The sequence below is a fragment of the Mustela nivalis genome (assembly GCF_964662115.1).
Source record: "Mustela nivalis genome assembly, chromosome: 7".
Classification (NCBI taxonomy): domain Eukaryota; kingdom Metazoa; phylum Chordata; class Mammalia; order Carnivora; family Mustelidae; genus Mustela; species Mustela nivalis.
Window position 1 is genome coordinate 85,944,198 of NC_139026.1, and position 19,829 is coordinate 85,964,026.

General features: G+C 38.6%; 1 protein-coding gene across 8 annotated transcripts in view; it reads right to left on the reverse strand.

Annotated features, from left to right (window-relative positions):
- Positions 1-1,460: 1,460 nt before the first annotated feature.
- Positions 1,461-19,829, reverse strand: part of SENP1 (SUMO specific peptidase 1) — a 49,240-nt gene continuing 30,871 nt past the window's right edge. For all 8 annotated transcript variants that reach the window (XM_082742172.1, XM_082742168.1, XM_082742171.1 and 5 more), the window contains 8 exons: positions 19,522-19,606; positions 19,133-19,288; positions 18,107-18,238; positions 5,818-6,021; positions 4,936-5,015; positions 3,927-4,011; positions 3,277-3,372; positions 1,461-2,349 (listed from right to left, as the gene is read on the reverse strand). In XM_082742172.1, the coding sequence (XP_082598298.1) occupies positions 2,287-2,349; positions 3,277-3,372; positions 3,927-4,011; positions 4,936-5,015; positions 5,818-6,021; positions 18,107-18,238; positions 19,133-19,288; positions 19,522-19,606 (901 nt within the window). In that variant the 3' untranslated portion in view covers positions 1,461-2,286. The remainder of the gene's footprint in view (positions 2,350-3,276; positions 3,373-3,926; positions 4,012-4,935; positions 5,016-5,817; positions 6,022-18,106; positions 18,239-19,132; positions 19,289-19,521; positions 19,607-19,829) is intronic.

The following is a 19,829-nucleotide window of genomic DNA, read 5'->3' on the forward strand; positions in this document are numbered from 1 at the left end:
GTCCTGAATCTGTTGGCTAGTTCTCTGGAAAAATGGCCCACTATAGAAGTCTATATTTGGTTCCCAATGAGCTACCCTGGGCTACAACCTGTGTCTCAGCTTGGTCCACCCATGTAGGGTGGTCTCACTAACTTCGCCTTGTATGAAAATGCACTGGTCAGAAAGGGGTCCATGTTCAGACAGGCTCAACAATTCCTTATATATTTTTCAAAGTGCTTTTGTTGCATGTTTCATTTTCTGTTATACATGGCAATAAATATTTGCTGCTTTGGTCTGTACAAAAGATCTATGAGGAAGGTAAGACAGATGTTGTTACCTAAACGGACAAACAATAAATTAATACAGACAACTATCTTGTTCTGAGTCCGCCCCAGATAATAGCAAAAGCTGAAAAACTCAGGTCTTTTGATTCATAGTCCAAATCTATGCCATACTGCCACCTTTCAAGTTGTCACTGAAATACATTAAGTACCAAGAATCCATGTGCAGGAATCCTACAATGAGCCTGCACATTGCAGCTTTCTAAAAGAGAATGTTAAAGGGCTCAGCAACTCATAAATAGAAAGCTATTTATTTCCTATAGAAAAGCATGAAAGAAAGAAAGAGAGAAAAGAAGGAAAAAAGAAAAGAAAAAAGAAAAGAAAAAAGAACAAATGAACGGTGGTCTTCCCCAAAAAGTCAGGCAGTTATGAAAAAGGTAGGACATCTGGTTGTTGGAGTGGAAACAGTAACATTCAGTTAACAATGGAATATTTAAAAAAAATAGTTTTCTTTTCAAATTGTAACCTGTGGTAAAACATAGAAAAATGTACTAAACAAGCTTGGTATAAAACAGAGTAAAATTTTCAAATAAGCCCAGAGAGAAAGCACAATGTTGGAAAGGATGGGGTACAAGGGAAGAAGAGAAAATATTTCATACAAAACTACCTATTACAATACAGAAAAAAGTATAAAACGTTCCTATTTTGGAACTTAAGTACAAAATGACACTGGCATTGGATCGTTTCACTATCTAGCCTGAGGAACGCTCAGAGGGTGGGGGAGATGCTAGAAACAATAAAAGGAATAGCAGTTTTTTAGTCTCAAGTTGACAGTCCAAATTCCACCCGTTTTCCAGTTGAAAATCTTGCCTCCCTTGGTAACCTATACCCCTAAGCCAAAGTTCATCCAGGCCTCAAAATATTGTTAAGAAGTCCACAAACACCCTACACATAGGGGCTGGGATCTGTGCGTGCTAGAGCTAAATTTGGAAAATGGAAATAAACCTAGAGGCTAAAGTGGCGAACACATTCAGCCTTTTAAAAAAAAACACATATCCCTGTGAAATATATATATATATGTGTGTGTGTATATATATATATATATATATATATCTGTATATATATATATATATATTAAATTCTCTGTGGTTAGAAACATATTTAAACTAACTAGCCACAGACCACACTAGACCTGCATTCATTCAATGCTGGAATTTTATGCTAAAGACTGAGGTCCTTCTTCTTGGTCAGAAGTAGGTGGCAGTAGAAGTGGTGCCTTGGTTGCCCCACTGAACTGCTCCCTGGGTGGGTCTTCTCTGTATCATGTGTTCTGAGCACATGCAAACCCCTGCTTTAAGGAAAAGGACTGCCTGGGACTTTGGGGTCCCCCCAGGGTTCATGTGTTGTGCCTCACAATGGGAGGAAGCTACAGATGATAAAACAGCCTTGTATAGAAGCAGACGGATCTCACAGGAGGCATATAAATAGGGAAGTCCTGGTGGAGGGACTTTTGCATGGGACCCAAAGTTCAGATTACAGTCACTTCCCTGACAATACATCTTGAAAATCCTGCGTGTATGTATGTGTGCGTGTATATGCTGGTGGTTTTCATCCCTACCTTTTTGCCCAAGCCCTTTCCTACCTCTTAGTAAGGCCTAACAACAAGAGTTTATATGAAACCAAGAATCTGTCCAAGCTTCTCTCGGCCCCCAAATTAGGGACTGAGTGAGGCTGGAGCCCTTTGAAAACAAGATGGCAGAACTGAAGAAGTGAAAAGCAGTCTCTCTCTTCAGCTTAGGGATGTCCCTCACCCCTTTCACAGCACCAAAGTTTCTTTGCAAAAATAGTATCTGAGATACAAAAGGAAAGGCAGATGTGCTTGTGAATGCATCTCGCCAGGGCCTGGTCCGGGATCAAGGGCTTTACAAGAACACAGGGGTGGGAGCAGCTGTTTCCAAGGTCTCTGGCTGTAGACAACAAAGAGCTGGTCCCCCACAAGGTCAATGTCGGCTAACTGAGACAGTCTTCACAAAAGCTTTCGGTGGAGAATCTCCCAGACCATCCGCTTCCGGAAGTATGGCATGTGTTGCTGTAGGGACACAGAGATACCCTTAATTTTTTTGTTGCTTTTATCCAGACCCAATACTCCTTTCCTTCTCAGGGTTTCAATTAAAATAGCTTCAGTTGCATTTCTGGTCTTTCAAATTGCTCAATTCTTGATTACATGTAATTTTTTCCCATTGTTTTCTATTGTTATCTCTACTGCTATTTTCTCTTATTGTGGCCTTACAAATTTTATTGGGCATCACCAGGAGTCCCCACGCTACACCCAAATGTCTCCAAGAATTTTGAGGAGGGTGTCTATCAAGTCCTATATGTTGACCTTTTCAGATGATAGGAGATCTAAGGCTTGAAAATAAAAAATTTACTTTTTAGGGGAAGAGTTACGGAACTGCAAGCGCTAGTTCCACACAAGGGCTATGGTGGAAAAGTCTGGTAAACCCATTAATTTAAAGTGGAGGACACAAACCATAATCTCCAGTTTCAATCCACTTTGGTCTCTGAAGGACAGCATGGACAGAAATAAACAATCACGAACTAAGAGAAGACTGATCAGCTGCATCAAGTGAGGGGCAGGGGCGGGGGCCGCAGGGCAAATTGTGCTAGGAGTACACAAGATATGGCCTGTTCCAGAACCTGACTGCCAACCAGATGAAGAGTAAATGAAGAAAACTTGCTCTGGTCCCAGTTCTCTATTTCTTACAGGATTTGAGGTAGGTGAGGGAAAGGAGCAAAGAAGGCTCTGCTAATGACCAGCATTCCTTGACTACAGCATGTGATATAAGGGAATGCAGCATGTAGTCTACCACTATCCTTCTTTCTCTTGTGATGTGGTCCGTGCGGTAACCACCAGTGTGATGAACCATAGGCAGAGTCCGCTAGGCAGAGCAGATGGAGGGGAAAAACATCTATCGGGCAGCTAGAGACAGGGCTCCTTGCCAAAGGCTCAGCTCACCTGTGTGAAGTTGATTGGTCTGTCTTTGGTAATGCAGTCAGCATATTTGCAAGCAAACATGCCACAGTCACTTCCATTCATCTGCTGTGGAATTTCCTGAAAGATCAAAAACAACAAAAAGCTGACATCTTTCCAAGCTTCTTTCCTTCATATTAGATTATAAATAAGAACCAAAGGATATAAATGTTACAGGTTTCCCTGAATTCTGAAGAGGTGACCCTAAGTCCCTCACCCAAAACGACACAAGCTTGGAGAAAAAAAAGAATACAGCATCTCAGTCAGATCTTCATATTAATATTCATCTTCATATCAACCACAGGAGACACAGGGCAGGAGACTATCTTAAGCTTTCATGACACCTAAGGATGTAAAGAAAAGTCCCTCCCATAAGGGCCAATCAGCAACCATTTCCCACAGCAGTGAAAAGCTCAGTAAAACAGCTGGGCATTCAAAAAACCTAGTTCTACATAAGAAACACATGACCATTTTTCCCACAGACAGCTTACTCTATCTTCCCTGAGGAACCAAACAACAAAGCTGAAGTCCAGCTAGACACTAAGAGAGAAGGTCCCTGAGAATTAAGCAATAAAATCCTATCCTTCCCAAGTACCCTAATCTCAGGATTTCCACCTGATGAGATAGAAATGTACCTGGCTTTTCTTGCTGAAGAGCTGCCAGCCATTGGTGTCAAACTCTTTCCTTTTCTTGTCAATGCTTTCTTGCTTCAGGTATTGCCTAAACGTATTGGGAGAGAAGATGAGCTGTGAGGCAATGGTGATAGCTGCCACACTAAGAATGAGGTTCACAATCCTTAGGAAGGGTTTTCAACTGCACTTCTGAGGAAAACAGTATATAATGCTGGGCAGGGAATCTTTGGATGGCTAAGCTTCCCCTGCAGCTCCCAAAATTCATACCCACTCTGTCAACCCAAGGGAAACAGGACCTCTGCCTCTTACACCCAGGTTCCTTCTACCGATTGTTCCTCCTGAGGAATGAGTTTGGATTCTTTTCCTTGGTTTATATGGTCCTTTAGAATTTGACCTCATGGGAGAAGGTTTCTTTAGCAATATTAAGGCAGTTATTCACTATTTATACTCTTGACTCTCCTGTGTGAAAATTCAATCCAAATCATAATTTGATGAGTGCATACCTCATACAGAGCACTCTTCTTAAGTGCAAACTGTTCACCATTCTGGAACCTATCTCCTACTGGCCACCAGAGTGGCACAGTGGTACAATGAGGAATAGACATTTTGGAAAGACAAACAGGGTATAAAGAGATCTGCATTCTGGTTCCCAGCTGAGCCACTAACTACTAGGACCTAAGCATATCAAAGTCACCTCTGTGGGTCTTGGTATCTTCATCTGAAAAATTAGCAGGTTGGATTAGATGACTTCTAAGTAGTTTCAATGTTGACTCTTCATTATTTTAGTGCACTAGGCCAACAGTTGTCCCCATGAGGGCATCTTTCTGGTATTATTATATTATTATTAAACTTTACTTACTCAGGCATAAAATATCCATTCTTACTCAATGTGACGACTTCCTTTATTAATCATAATCGCTCCACTAAAGATATCAAAGAACTGACTTCAACAGTAGGAAAAACTCAACATATGTCCAACACCAAACTCTCTTATTCTCAACTCCCTACTTACAGGAGGATCCTGCAGGCTTCATTGTTTATTCCACCCATAGAGTCATAATAAGTAATGTTCTTCTTCCGAAAGTCCACAACCTGGGGATAAAAAAAATTCTGTGTGTTCATAAAATAAGAAAAATAGTCTCTCAACTTTCACTTCCCCAGAACTTGGAACCTTTTGCCAGATTTCCTGTGAAATCATGACAAGTTTGACTGATATTTTGCATTATACCATGCTTATATTGCAGAGGGAAGAATAGGGGACTATTTACGTAGTACTGTTGTGGCCTCATTAATGGCCCTGAAATCTTTTTCTAGTACTTAGGTTCTCCATCTGCCATGTGGGCAACAGTGAAGACACATATACTCTTCAGAGACTGTAAGATGAATGAGATCATTTCCAGACGGTTTCAGAAAGATGGTAAAATAGTCAGTCGTTTGTTTCTTTATGTGGAGAATTTCTCTTTAGCTTTAATTTTTCAAATGTAATTCAAAAATAGATTGTAAGGTAACTTTTGTATTTTTATTAATATATTAAATGAATGTATCCATGTTCTCAGAGTCATAAAAGATATTAAACTATCAAGTATGCAAGGCAAGTCATAATTGGGCAGAAAGTACGTCACAGAATCTGAGTTGGCAGTATCATTAAAAAGTCACTTTTTCACTCCCTGCCTTGTCTTGAGAATGTTTAGCCTTACAACTCCCTTTTAAATATTTCCAGAAAAGGAAATTCCACAACTTTCTTCAAAATCTAAGTATCTCCCACTCTTGACAGGAAGTTCACTAATCTATCCAATTTTTAGGCAACAAAAAATGTAGAATACTCACTACTCTGTATGTTCTATAATTCTGTAGATTTCTTTTAAATTTGATTAAAAGTACGAGAGGTACTCACAGCAAGACACCAGTGCACTCCTAGGTGAATGGGCACCAAAAGAATATCAACAGAAAATACATCCACTTTCTTTGTCCAACGTTTCACTGCCTGATAACCAGCCGTTTTTAACTTAGTGAAAAAAAAGGTATTAAATGCATGCACACTTGGCAATCCCTTTTCTTTACTTCGCTCCATCAACATATTCATGTAGAAATTGATTATCTGTGGGAAGAAATTGAATATATTAAAATAGATACTCAGTCCTTTCAAAAGAGTTGTGTTGTATGAAGGAAAAGTAGTTGCTGTTTCCTTATCAATTAAGACTTCAACACCCCAAAGCCTCATGCCCCTACATCAAATTCCAGAGGGCTGAGCTATAGATCTACAGATATCTTATGGGGTTGAGGATCCATATGGGCACATGCTAGTCTGATCTGTAGAAGACTGAGGATTAGGTCCAAAAATGAGGAGAAGGAGGAGGAAGGGGTGCTACAAGGTGAGACTCAGAGAAAAGGAAAGGAAGGAACCAAGTAGTTTGATAAGACACATTAGAGGTATTTTAGTCTACTGGGACTGGGTGAGCAACTTAAATGAATTCTGAGCTCACAGCCTGGTGTAATAAAGTGAAGACCAACAGTTGAGTCCTTAGATGTGGGTCACCTGGATTTGCACAGACTGAAAACTGTTCCACAACTGAAGACTGCCTTTTCAGCCTAGTACATCGGCTTTCAGAGATGACTGGCTCTCGTCTCAAGCAGAACTGAGTGACAGAATAAACCATCAACTGTACTAGAAAAAACACTTCTCAACTGCCTATTTGCTCGGCATTGTCACCTTTGCAAAGGTAGACATGGATATCATATAAAAGCCTACATTACATGAGACCTAAAAGTCCAGACACAAACAAGAAGAGTCAAGTTTTCCTCCAGAATCTGTATGGTTAGCTTTCTCATTTTTGTTGATTCCATATAGGCCTCCAATATCAAGCATGAGTTCAAGAAATTTAAATGCTTGATACGGAAGATAGAGGATTCTTTCTGTTAAAAAAACAATGTATTCTCTATTAGTGACTGTTGACTATGGTCTCTTTAGGTCCCACTCCTTGGTACTAAAGCCTGAAAGTTACTGTGCCGGAAGTTACTGCATACTTACTTTATGTGGCCAGCTGAGGCCAGGCCAGTGTCTGTCAACTGCAAGGAATGAATGGGCTAACTGATGCACATCTTGGAAATATGACTAAGAAAACAGGCACATTTTTCAGAATGCTTTTTGGGGAATGGGAAAACGCCCCTGTCCTTTGACAAATATTTACACACTAGGATGCCAGAGCAGTGAGCTACTGCCCAACAGTAGGCAACTACATACTGGGTAGGCAGCAGGGAACACTGCCAGGAACACACCGAAACATGGTCTAGACTAGAGAAAGGGCCTATAGACGAGGATGCCTCAGCAGCTGCAGGGAAACCAAACTCGCCATGAAGCAAAGCTCTGAGGGTGGGGGTGGAGGGGACTGGGACTGAAGAAAGACACTGTTCTGCTTGCATCTCTGAAGACCAAGCAACAGGCCCAGCAGGTCCAGAGGACTTAAGCTGTGGCTGATCCTCTGCCTAGTGTGATGCTCGGCAGATACCTGGAGCTCAGTTATTTTAAATAATAATAATGAATCAAAACATAATTAAGGTTGCAGATTTCTCAAACTGAGCTTTTTAATCTAACTCTGACCCCAAGGATAATGGTGCCAAAGGACGATTTCAGACTTGTGAAAGGCAGCCAGGAATGCAGGAAGACCTGCCCAATAAGTAGAAATTTCTAGGCTATAAAACTACATCCTCTAGAGAGAGAAAACCAGCAAGAAGGGATCGATTCTTCCGGTCTTCTGCTCATCCCACAATATTAGCCATGTTATGAGGCTAAGACCTTTAATCCAAGGGATGAAGTGAATAGGCAGATGACCTATCAGTCACTGTACGCCAAAACCTTCCATGGGCAGACAAAAGTCATGTACTAGAAAGGCAATACAGACTCAAGCAGAAAGTAGAGAGCAGGCAGAGAAATAAAGACAGCCAAGCACATGAAAGCCATGGAGATGAATCTCCTTTAGGTGCCCTTCAGAGGGGCATCATTTTGAGGTCATTACCCTGAAGTATAAAAGGATAACATAAATGAGTATCATGCTACCCATGATTTTCCTATGTTTTAGGAGGAAAGAGTTCCAGAAGCCAAGAAGTTAGACTTACATAGCCTGGGTTGTTTGGTTTCTTATTTTTGTGTTTTTATTTTGAGAGTGTGGACTATAAAGCTAAAGACCAACCCAGCTTAAGATGAACAGAGACCTAATGATTCAGGATACACATTATCCATTTCCTTTGAGAACTCCTCTTCCATTGCTTAAGTTCTGCCTCCAACCACGGTTTCTCCACTGCCAGGGAAATGGCCTCCTCCAAAGTCAGCTTATTAATTAGCTCTAAGGAATTGTCTGGGCTCTTTTTCATTTCCCCTATATCCCAGTAGGAGGGAGCTTGGTGGCCCCAGTGTCCTCCCCATTAGCTGAGGATGTATAATCTGACATCTGAGGCAGAACTGAAATCCCAGTTTCCTCAGTTTTGCAGCTATTACTCTGTCCAAATGAGGAAAATTGCCATAGTGCAGCCAAGACACAGTTCTACCAAAAAACAAGCTAGGAGTTAGAGAACAAAAAGAATCCTACATGTCATCTCACAGAGGACGGCTGAAGATGAAGGAAAAAGAAATGAGAGAAGGGATCACAGTGCTTAAGATGAAAGAAAAGCAGGGATAGGAATTTGCTTATATTTTGTGAAGACAAGGGTCCCTCTCCTCCCAAGGGGAGAGCCCTATTGCACACAAGACTCTATTAGCTCCAAAAAATCTTGAATACCCCTTCAAATAGGGGGCTAAAAGTAGTCAATCAGCACTGTGCTACTGTTTGTCTTGCCAATTCACCAGCATCTGGGGACAATTGCCAGTGTTGGTCCACCTGTCCCTCTTTCTGGGGCCCACACTTGTCTGTCTGCTTGCTGCAGCTCCAGTGCCTCAGGAGCTGCCCTTTCCGCTGCCTTCACAGCCTTGGCTATGAGCGCCTGCTTGTCTATGCAGGGCTTTTTGGGGGGGCGGGGTGGGACTGTTGTTTATAGTGTCTTGTTCTTTTGTGATTTTATCTGAAGAGCTGCCAGGCTGAAGCTGGAAAACTTTCTCTTTAAAGGAAAAGCCTACAATGTTTTTAAGCTAAGGACTCAATCCTTTTCCTGTATGTTACCACAATGGCATAAATGACCACTGCTATCTATATCTTCTTTCTCACCCAGTAAACCAGCCAAACTATTGTTTTCTCAACCTTTTAGAAGTAAAATACCCCACTAACAGTAAAATTTTAACTTTTAACCCTTCCCTATTTTACACTCTGAACCTTTTCTTTTTTTTTAAGATTTATTTTTATTTGAGAGAGAGAGAGAGAAAGAGAAGACCATGCACACAAATGGGGGGAAGGGCAGAGAGAGATAATCTTCAACAGACTCCTTGCTGAGCGTGCAGTCTGATGCTGCTACTCTATCTCAGAGCCCTGAGATCACAGAACTGAGCTGTAACCAAGAATCACACGCTTAACCAACTGAGCCACCCAGGCACCCCTGAACCTTTCTAACTGGCTCTAGGGAAAAAATGTTCTGAAAGTTGTGGGTATAACAGTGCTCCTACGTAGAAACCAAGACAAGCTTTGGTGGGGAAAAAGCCATTTTTCCTATTTTACTTCTCTATGTTCTCACCTTGACCTCCCTGTTCTGATTTTTAAATTAAATCTACCCCTTTTGACCACAAAGCCCAAAAGACCAGCCAAGCAGCAGCATTTAAATAGTATGAGTCAGAAGATCATTCACTCCTAAGATCTAGACTATACTTACAGGGATCATTTCTATAGTTTGTTAACCTAATTAATATAAACTGTAGACTTCAGGTAAGCTCTGTGTATTGCATTTCTCACTATGAACACATACCCAGGATTCTTCTCCCATGGAAATTCAAGTAATGAATTATTAGAATCACTGCTAAAGTTTTAGAAAAAGACAGGCAGGCAACACCTATTTTTATGGAGTTGTGACAACTGTAATTATAATTCTCCATGACCCTGCATAAATCCCTGGTTTACCCAAAGGACTACTTCTATTAAAAAAACACTTTAAGAGGTAACTATAATGATGTGGAATCTACCAGTGAGTCACGTTAGAAACACTCAAATTTCCATTCTGATCATTTTATTCTACATGTAAGAGTACATTGCATATGATAGACACATCATATTCACTTAACTAATTTATCTCATTTTGCCTAGGGTTTCCCCCATCCCCTCATGGAATCAGTTTTTATTTCCTAAGGCAAACTTATTCCCTGTGTTAGGCTTGTCTAGTTGGGATTAACGTTCTGTAAGCTGTTTCCTCTCTTCTGGGCAATACTTAAATTTAACGGCTCCTTGGAAATAACCAGAAAGCTATGACAACTACCAATTCCCCATTTCCACTTTTGTTATGAAAGAATGCTAGACAGAGTTATGTGCTCTGATTTCAGATGCTGATTCCACAATAAAAATCAGATGACCCCAGTATACCCCTTATTAAGTCTTACTTCTTACTTTCCCACTATCAATCAAGTAAGAATACTTTCTCTATATACAAGGCTACTGTGATGTAAAATAGCTGAAAGACACCTCTTTCTTTTCAGAGATGAGACCTACAAAATAGGTAATTGGTCTGCCTTGTTAGCTTGGTCATCAGTGTAGTCAGTCTGCTATATAAAATCCACCTTATTTCCTCCTGCATTCCCTCACTCCCCACATAGTATTAGTCTTTTCCTTATGGTGTTCCCCCTAGCTAGGAAAAAGTCAGAAACACAGTGTTCCAACAGTCTAATGCTTTTGCATTTTGGAAGCAACTACAATAATTAACAAGGGTGTACAAAATAAAACCAGAAAAAAAAAAAGACATGTCTGCTTGTTATTTTCCCAATTCATCCAAGTAAATTACTAGTAAGGGATGACAAGAAGGACAGAGTCCTGGAGGGAAAATGAAGAGACTGAAGTGCAATATCATCCTGTTTCTCCACATGGGACAGAGCACATTTAGTGCTGTCTAGAAGAGGAAGTGTTTCCTGCCCACAAGCATTTGGGTACATGGGATCCATCTACCTAATCTGGCTTTCTACATCCTAAACAACTTTCTATTTCTCCCACTGATTATTGAGAAAGGTGTTGAAATCTCCAATGATAATTACAGCTTTGTCTATTTCTCCTTTCAGTTTCATAAGTTTTGCTTCATATATTTTGAATTTCTCTTACTAGGTGTGTTCATCTCTAGGTTAAGTCCTCTTGAAGAATTTATCCCTTTCAAAATGTTTGTCACTGGTAATATTCTTTGCTCTGAAATATACTTGGTATGATATCAATATAGTTACTTCATCTTTCCCTTGATTAGTTTTTGCATAGCGTATTTTTTCTATCCATTTACTTTTAACCTATCTGTGTCTTCACATTTAAAATGGGTTTCTTGGGGAGCCAGCTGGCTCAGTTGGAAGAACATACAACTCTTGATCTCAAGGTCATGAGTTTGAGCCCCATGTTGGGTTGGGTGTAAAGATTACAAACAAAACAAAAAAACCAAAAACCCCAGGAAATTTCTAATAAACAAATAAATAAAATAAAATAAAATGGTTTTCTTATAAACAGCTCTTTTCTTACCCAATATGACAAGCTCTGCCTTTTAACCGGATGTTTAATCTATACTTTCCAGTATGGTAGCCACAAGTTGAATGTGACTACTGAGCACTTGAAAAATGACTAACCCAAACTGTGCCATAAATATAAATATGCTGTAAGTAGAAAATGTGCACTACACTTTAAAGGAAAGATACCTCTTTAATAAAATTTCACTATTTATTACATGCCAAAATGACAAATTTTACATATATAGTGTTCAGTAAAATATATTATTAGAATTAATTTTACTGGGGTGCCTGGGTGGCTCAGTTAGTTAAGTGTCTGCCTTTGGCTCAGGTCATGATCCCGGGGTCCTAGAATTGAGCCCCATGTCAGGCTCCCTGCTCAGTGGGGAATCTGCTTCTCCTTCTCCCTCTGCTACTCCCCCACCCCTGGCTCATGCCTTCTCTCTCAAAAAGATAAATTTCTTAAAAAAAATTAATTTTATGTTTCTTTTTAGTTTTCTCAATATGACTACTAGAAAATTTAAAATTACCTATGTGGGGGCGACTGGATGGCTCAGTGGGTTAAAGCCTCTGCCTTCGGCTCAGGTCATGATCCCAGGGTCCCACATTGGGCTCTACTCAACGGGGAGCCTGCTTCCTCCCCTCTCTCTCTCTCTCCCTGCCTCTCTGCCTGCTTGTGATCTCTGTCAAATAAATAAATAAAATCTTTAAAAAAAATTACCTATGTGGTTCACATTATATTTCTATTGGGCATGCTGGGTTAGATCTTTTACATTTATTTATTTATTTATTTTTAAGATTTTATTTATTTCTCAGAGAGAGAGGAGCAAGAGCGAGCACAGGCAGACAGAGTGTCAGACAGAGGCAGAGGGAGAAGCAGGCTCCCTGCCAAGCAAGGAGCCTGATGTGAGACTCGATCCCAGGATGCTGGGATCATGACCTGAGCTGAAGGCAGCTGTTTAACCAACTGAGTCACCCAAGCGTCCCAGATCGTTTACCTTTAATGTGATTACTGATATCGATGAGTTTAAATCTACCATCATGCTCTTTTTTTCTATTTGTCCTATCTGTTCTCCCTTTTTTCTTTTCTCCCTGCCTTCCTTTGGGTTATTTTTTTTTCCATTTTATCTTATATGTTTATTAACTCTTTTTATTTTTATTTTCAGTGGTTGCTCCAGGATTTATAATATAGGTCTTTACCTGATGATAGTCTATCTTCATATAACATTATATCACTTCATGTACTGTGTAAAAATTTAATAGTATGTACTTCCTCTTCCCCACTTTTCTGTTATGACAAAACATAAAATGTAATATAAAAATCCCATAATACATTTCTGCTTTAACTAGCCAATTGTCCTACAGAGATATTTAAAAAAATCAGATCATTTCCACTGCTTTTCTTTCCTTTATATAGACTGAAATTTCCACCTCATAGTTTCCTTCTGCCTGAAGAATATCCTTTAGTGTGTGTGTGTGTGTGTATATATATATGTATATATATATATATATATATATATATATATAATTATTTTTTTTAGTATTTCTTATAATACAGGTCTGCTGGTGGTGCATTCTCTCAGCATTTGTCTGAAAAAAAGTATTTTTTGAAAGATGTATTTGTTGCATATAGAATATAAATTGACAAGGTTTTTTTTTTTTTTTCTTTCCTTTCAGTACCTTAAAAATGTAGCTACACTGTCTTCATGCCTACATGTACTTCTGTCTTGTATTCCTCTAGTACATCACGTGTCTGTTTTTCTCTGGTTGCTTTTATCACTGATTTTCAGCAACTTATTTTACTTTTTAGTATGGAGTTTCTTCTACTTAGGGTATGCTGAATTTCTTGGATCTGCCAGTCTAAGTTTCCAAATTTGGAAAATCTACCATTATTTTCTTCAAACTTTTTTTCTGATACCACTTACACTTAACTCTTCCTTCTGAGACTCTAATTACAGCTCAGAATGCTTGATATTGTCCCACAGCTCACATATACTCATCTTTCTTCAGCCTTTTTTTCTGTTTCATTTGGATTGTTCCTACTGCTATATCTTCTAGTTCACTAGTTTTTTCCTCTGTAGTGTCCAATATAATGTTAATCCTACCTCGTATATTTTTTCTTTCAAAAACTGTGTTTTTCACCCCTTAGAAGTTCAATTTGGGTCTTCTTTTACATTTTCCATTTTTCTCATCAAAATGTCAATTTTCCTCTAAATTCCTGAACATATAGAATGTGTTTGTAATATCCTGCCAATGTATGCTAGTTCTGTCATTTTGGTCATTTCTGAGTATTTCTGGTTTTTTCCCTGGTAATAAGTTGCATTTTCCTTCCACCTTGCATGCCTGGTAGTATTTGAATGGAAGCTGGACACTGGTTTCATGTTTTTTGGGTTTTGTTGTTACTAGAATATGTTTGTATTCCTTTAAATATTGTTGGTCTTTTGTTCTGTGATACAGTTAAGTCACTTGAATCAGTTTCAAGCTTTCAAGATTTGTATTTAACTTTGCTACCACTGGTCCAGAGTGGCCTTTATTCTAGGGCCAGTTTGGCCCCACTCCTGAGGTAATGTCCTTTTGAGGCCTTTATTCATTGCCACATGATTTTTCCATTCTTAACTGGTTGGAATATGAACTATTCTAAACACTTAGCTCTGAGCTTTGTTCTGATTCCTTCTTCCTGGTGGTTCTTTCCCCAGCCTCTGGTAGTTTCTTCCAATCTATGTACAGACTGGTGCTCAAAGATTTGGGGTGGGGGGGGGCTCTGCATATCTCTGAAGCTTTCTCTTTGTGCAGCAACCTCCCCTTCAGTATTTTAACCTCACAAATCTTAGCCCCTTTCACCTCCCTGAACTCTGAACCATGTCTCCTCCACTAAGCAAGACTGTCAGGCACTGCTAGATTCTACCAGCTCTCTACCCTCAACATACCACCCTAGTGAGGTTGGAAAATCATCAGCTCATCCCTTTCATTTTCCTCCTCTCAGGGATCTCTGTTATTCACTGTCTGAAAATTTTTGTTTCATGTTTTGATTAGTTTTCTGGCTAAGCTGTATATGTGCTGCTGAAGCGAGCACAGTTTTCTGGTTAAGCTGAAAGAGTAAACCTGATCCATCTTATTCTATTATGACCAGAAATAGAAGTCATATCCATTCACTTGTATGCCCAAGTAATTTCCATATATCTTTAAATTTATCTGATGCCTTATAAAGCAATACTTAGGCCCTCTACGAAGTAGAACTGTCATGCCATAAAGCAGAATCGTCAAGCCACTGGATCACAGAAGTCATCTAATGTAATCACCTGGAATTAATAAATAATTTTTAGTGCTGACATCCATTTAAAAATATTTCTTTTTTGCTTCTTGATTATGATTTTCAATCTACTTTTGCAACTAATTCCTCCTCTCTTTAACCCTGACCTTCTTCCCTTAATTAGCTATTTCTATTAATGATTAATCACCAGACCTAGTACAGAAATTGCCATCTATAACGTCCCTGGTCTTCTCAGCCTTCCAGCCACCTTTTGTATTCTTTACAAAGACAGCCAATTTCCACATTCCATTTCTGAGAAGTTTCATTTTCTTACATTGAGTTAAAAATGTCAGCCCTATCAACCAATTATTAGACCTTTAAAGCTACACAGAATTTATTCATCTGTACATAAATCCATTCACAAAAACCTATGTTTGAAAGCCCATTTTATAAACAAGCAATGTAGCCTACTCTTTTAGGGAAGTGACCGGAGAAAGGGTAGTCTAATGGCTTTCTGCATGTATTCTAAATATAGGACTTCTGAATTTTATTTTCCTTATAAGCTAAATCTGATCCTTTTCATTTCCAGGATCTTATATTTCTTTCTTTCTAATCTTTTTTTTTAAGATTTTATTTATTTATTGTCAGAGAGAGAGAGCACAAGCAGGCAGAGTGGCAGGCAGAGGCAGAGAGAGAAGCAGGTCCCTGCTGAGCAAGGAGCTGGAGGCGGGACTCAATCCCAGGACCCTGAGATCATGACCCAAGTGGAAGGCAGCAGCTTAACAGACTGAGCCACCCAGGCATCCCAAGGATCTTGTATTTCTTGTCCATAAAATGGTAGGAATAACATGCCAGTCACCTTATTTTGGAGAAAGATTTAAAAGCAGCCTATAAAACTGATAGGATATACAGAAAGAAAAGAAATGGCTATTAATGAAAATATCTATTTGAGGGAAGGACCGGATTGAAGAGAGCACAAATTACTTGCAAAAGATGACTCAGAATTCACAACTGAGAAAAAGAATTATGTATTTTTAAATGAATATGAATACTTGGGGATATCTACTAATTCCTCATCAGAATGTTAGCTTCTCACAAAAAGTAACTTTGAAAGCCTGAGAAGTACTGTACTTTGAAAATAGTGCTTTCCAAAATAGTTACCATCATCACATATGTGTGAATTGGTACCTGCTTTCAAAGTTAACATTCTGAACTCAGAATACAAGCACTCTCTACAAAAGTTATGGGTAGGTGTCATAGAGATAAAGTAGAAAAGGAATCTTTCCTTCTCTTCTACTTTTCTAAATAATGTAATTTCCATGAACTTTGCTTGCTAAAAATCCAATTTTTGATGGGCCGGGAGAATAGAAAACATGTTCTGATGAATGCCGCCTCTGTAAGGGATCTCACCGAGGAGCTCACCGAGGTAACTGCCACAGTAAACAGCAGGGACTCAGCTCATATCCTACTCATTGCTGCCCTCTAGGAGGCTTTGCATAATTTACAGCAAATGAGCTACAATCCCAATACAACAACTGATCCCTTTCCATTTGGCAATGGCAGGCAGAAATTGGCAAGAAACCATACATTAATGTCTTCAAATAAAAAACATTTAATTGATGGATACTTTTGACAGTCCTTGATTTCCATTTTGCCCTTTTATCTGGTGAACTCTTTTTTTTGTCCTGTTATGTGACCCAATATTCTAATATCATTATTTTGAGCCAAAAGAAGCAAGAGGCTTCCCCTAAAGCAAAACAGTATCAAACCATACCTTCCTTACCATTCTTGTTCAAAGATATTATTCAGGGAATAATGAACTTCTGAAATCTTTATTTTATTTTATTTTATTTTTAAAAGATTTTATTTTATTTATTTATTTATTTATTTATTTGACAGAGAGTGAGAGAGGACAAGCAGGGGAAGCGGCAGAGGGAGAGGAAGAAGCTGGCTCCCTGCTGAGCAGGGGACCCCCCTCCCATGCAGAGCTTGATCAGAGAACCATGAGATCATGACCTGAGCAGAAGATAGCCATTTAACTGGCTGAGGCACCCAGGAGCCCCTGAAATCTGTATTTTAGAAACTGATCAGGGGCAAAGAGAATGGGGCTAGTCTAGCTGCCCCCAGAGAAAATCAACATGCTGGGCATGGCATATGGCTCTCAAATTCTACACATCTAACCCTAAGACAGGATCCAATTTAGGATTCTGAGGCAGTATAATATATAACAGATAAGACCCAATGCTTGGGTCTAAATCCTGGCTCTGCTACTTACTGGCCATGTAACCTTGAAAGTTTCTTAATCTTTCCATGCTTTGTTTCTTCATCTATAAAATAGAAATGGTTAAACTACAGTATATACCTCCAAGGTCTGTGGCGACTATTATAACAAATAGAACATATAAAACATAATAGTGCCCAACATGATGTAAATGCTCAAAAGATGTTAGCAAATATTATTATTTGGAAGATCCTAAGCATACAAGAACAGATTATAGATATCTAGAATATCTAGTGCTTATTATACGGAGTATCTAAAAATCTTTCACAGCTATAAAGTTTTGAGTAACCCAAAATATGAGGCAGGGATGTTTCTACTGAGCCTAAGAAAGGAAGCAAGTACTTAGAGAAAAAAAACCGCAACCCCATCTCTTCCTTTGCTGTGAAAAATACCCTTCTGAAATAAAACAGTCTCCTCCAGGTTTAAGAATGGGGACAGAATAGTTTAAAGACTGTAATTAATCTACTTAAAATTATTAGCAGGAGCTGAGGGCCATACCTTTCTTTCAACCCAGTACATCAAATATTTAATAATATAACTTTTTCAATGTCAGTATATTTAATAACATACCTTTTTCAATATCATATATAAATGCAGGCTATTTTAGAAAGCTTAAGTCTCATAAACTAGGTAACCTGGAACAAGTACAGAAAGATGAAAAAGGAAGTAGAAATGGAAGCCGTGATGGAAATGATGGCAACACAGTCAGAGCTGTTAAAAATCTACTCAGAAGATGTGAACTGCAGGGTAGGTGCCTTAAAAAGAATGAGAGCCAAATGTCCTCTCCCTCAGTGTCTAGATCTTCCACACACAACAAGGTAAATCAGCAGTTCTCAGGCTCACAGGTATAGATAAAAAAATCAGCTGAGGTTATTTGTTTAAAATGCATTTCTCCACCACAGTGTCTCATACTTACTCAGGAGAACCGACAAACATAGGAGAGCCAATTCTATGTAGGTCATCTGAGGACCACACTTGGAGAAAAGATAATGCCTTGATTTAGCTTCTACTTAACGCTCACTATTTGAATATAAAAACAGGTGCGAGATTACCTCATCATTGAGCCAGTTCAGATGGTTTAGAGTTTGAATATCTTTGCGTGTAATGGTTAAGCGGAATGCTTCACTCAGAACTTCATCCTGGTTCCCATTACGAAATACATTCTTTATTTCCTTCTCCATTTCCTAGGGAACCAAGAGGTACCAGAGATGACGCCTACATGGCTACAGACTAGATTTCTCACCAAAGCTCATATAATCCCTAGGCTATATTTATCAGTAATCAACTGTTCACTTCTAACATTTTGGTTTGATTTCTATTCCTTCCAGTAATTTCCTGGGTTACTTCCTTTCATCCCATCTTGTCCTCCCTTCTCATTTGCAGCACAAAATTTCAGACCCTTCTTTCTTTTATTCCTAAGTCTGAAATAACCTTCTGCTATCAGATTTTCTAAGTCCACAAGAAGACCTAATTATATTTCATATCTTTGGTCCATACAATTTCCCAGTAAACAGAATCTTTCCCAAAGGGTAGTAAGGGGATAAAGGTAATATCTTCAGACACATTTTCGTAGAAAAAAATTAGACTTCTTAAATGTAAATTATGGAATTCAAGACAACTATAATAAATGTGTTATACTTACCAGCTATAGGATAGTTTTTCCAACAGAAGAATGGATTAAGGAACAGATTATCTTAAATGTACAAAGACTTTTATATATTTTCCAAATTTTTATACTTACTTTTTACTACTTAAAAAGAACCATAAGCCTCAGCTTACTACTATTTGATGTCAAACTATTGTACACATACAAGTGATAATGTACATAAAATAAAACACAATTTTATTCAATGTTTTTTCACTGAAGTCATGAAAAGCCACCCACAATTCTTCCCTCAATTTTCAATATTCCTTTAAAAAGAAAGTCAAGATTGGTATTGTAATACAAATAAATGAAAGCAGGGGTATGCAACACAATTTAAATGCCAGGTGTTCTATTACTTCTACATTTGAAATTCATTCAAAGTATTTCTTCTAAACACACTTGCTAGCACAAGAATCTGTAGTATGTAATTTACCTCTGTGATTTCAGGAAATTCATCTTCACTCTCAATTAATTTATGACCTTTCTTTTCTGTTTCTTGGGTGATCGTGACAGGGATCTCCTTTTCAAGTGGTACACGAAGATGCAGTTCTACCGAATCATGTACTGAATGTTCCTGTTCCTGCAATCTCTGCAAAAAAGAAATTTAGAGTTAAGTAGGATAAGGAAAACTACTACTTTTCTACATACACTGAGCAGGACCAGCTGGAGAGACCAAGGACATCCACCAATCATATATAATGTTACACAACCATAACATCTTGCAATTACAATACCTTTGATCCCAAGCCATGTAATCTTCCAAATTAGTTTCAACTTGGATATGTTATTTATTTACAACCTTATCTCTAATTGTTCGTTTACCTGGTTTTGAAGCTGTAATGCTAGTGCTTTCTGCTCTTCAATCTGGCGCAATCTCTCCCGTGCTCGAGAATCATAAACACTAGTTCTAGGAAATGAAAAGGAATGGGACAAAAGTGCAGACCACTGTCTTAGCATCAGGCACATTGTTAATGAATGATGAGCATTAAATATAAACACTGATACATAAAGTCTAAAATCCATACACTAAACTTATCGTTACACTACACTTATATTTTAAGACAAGTGAAACCAGGTAGTGTTATTAAAATTATCCTATTTTTATTGAAATGATGAATTTTTTTTGCTAA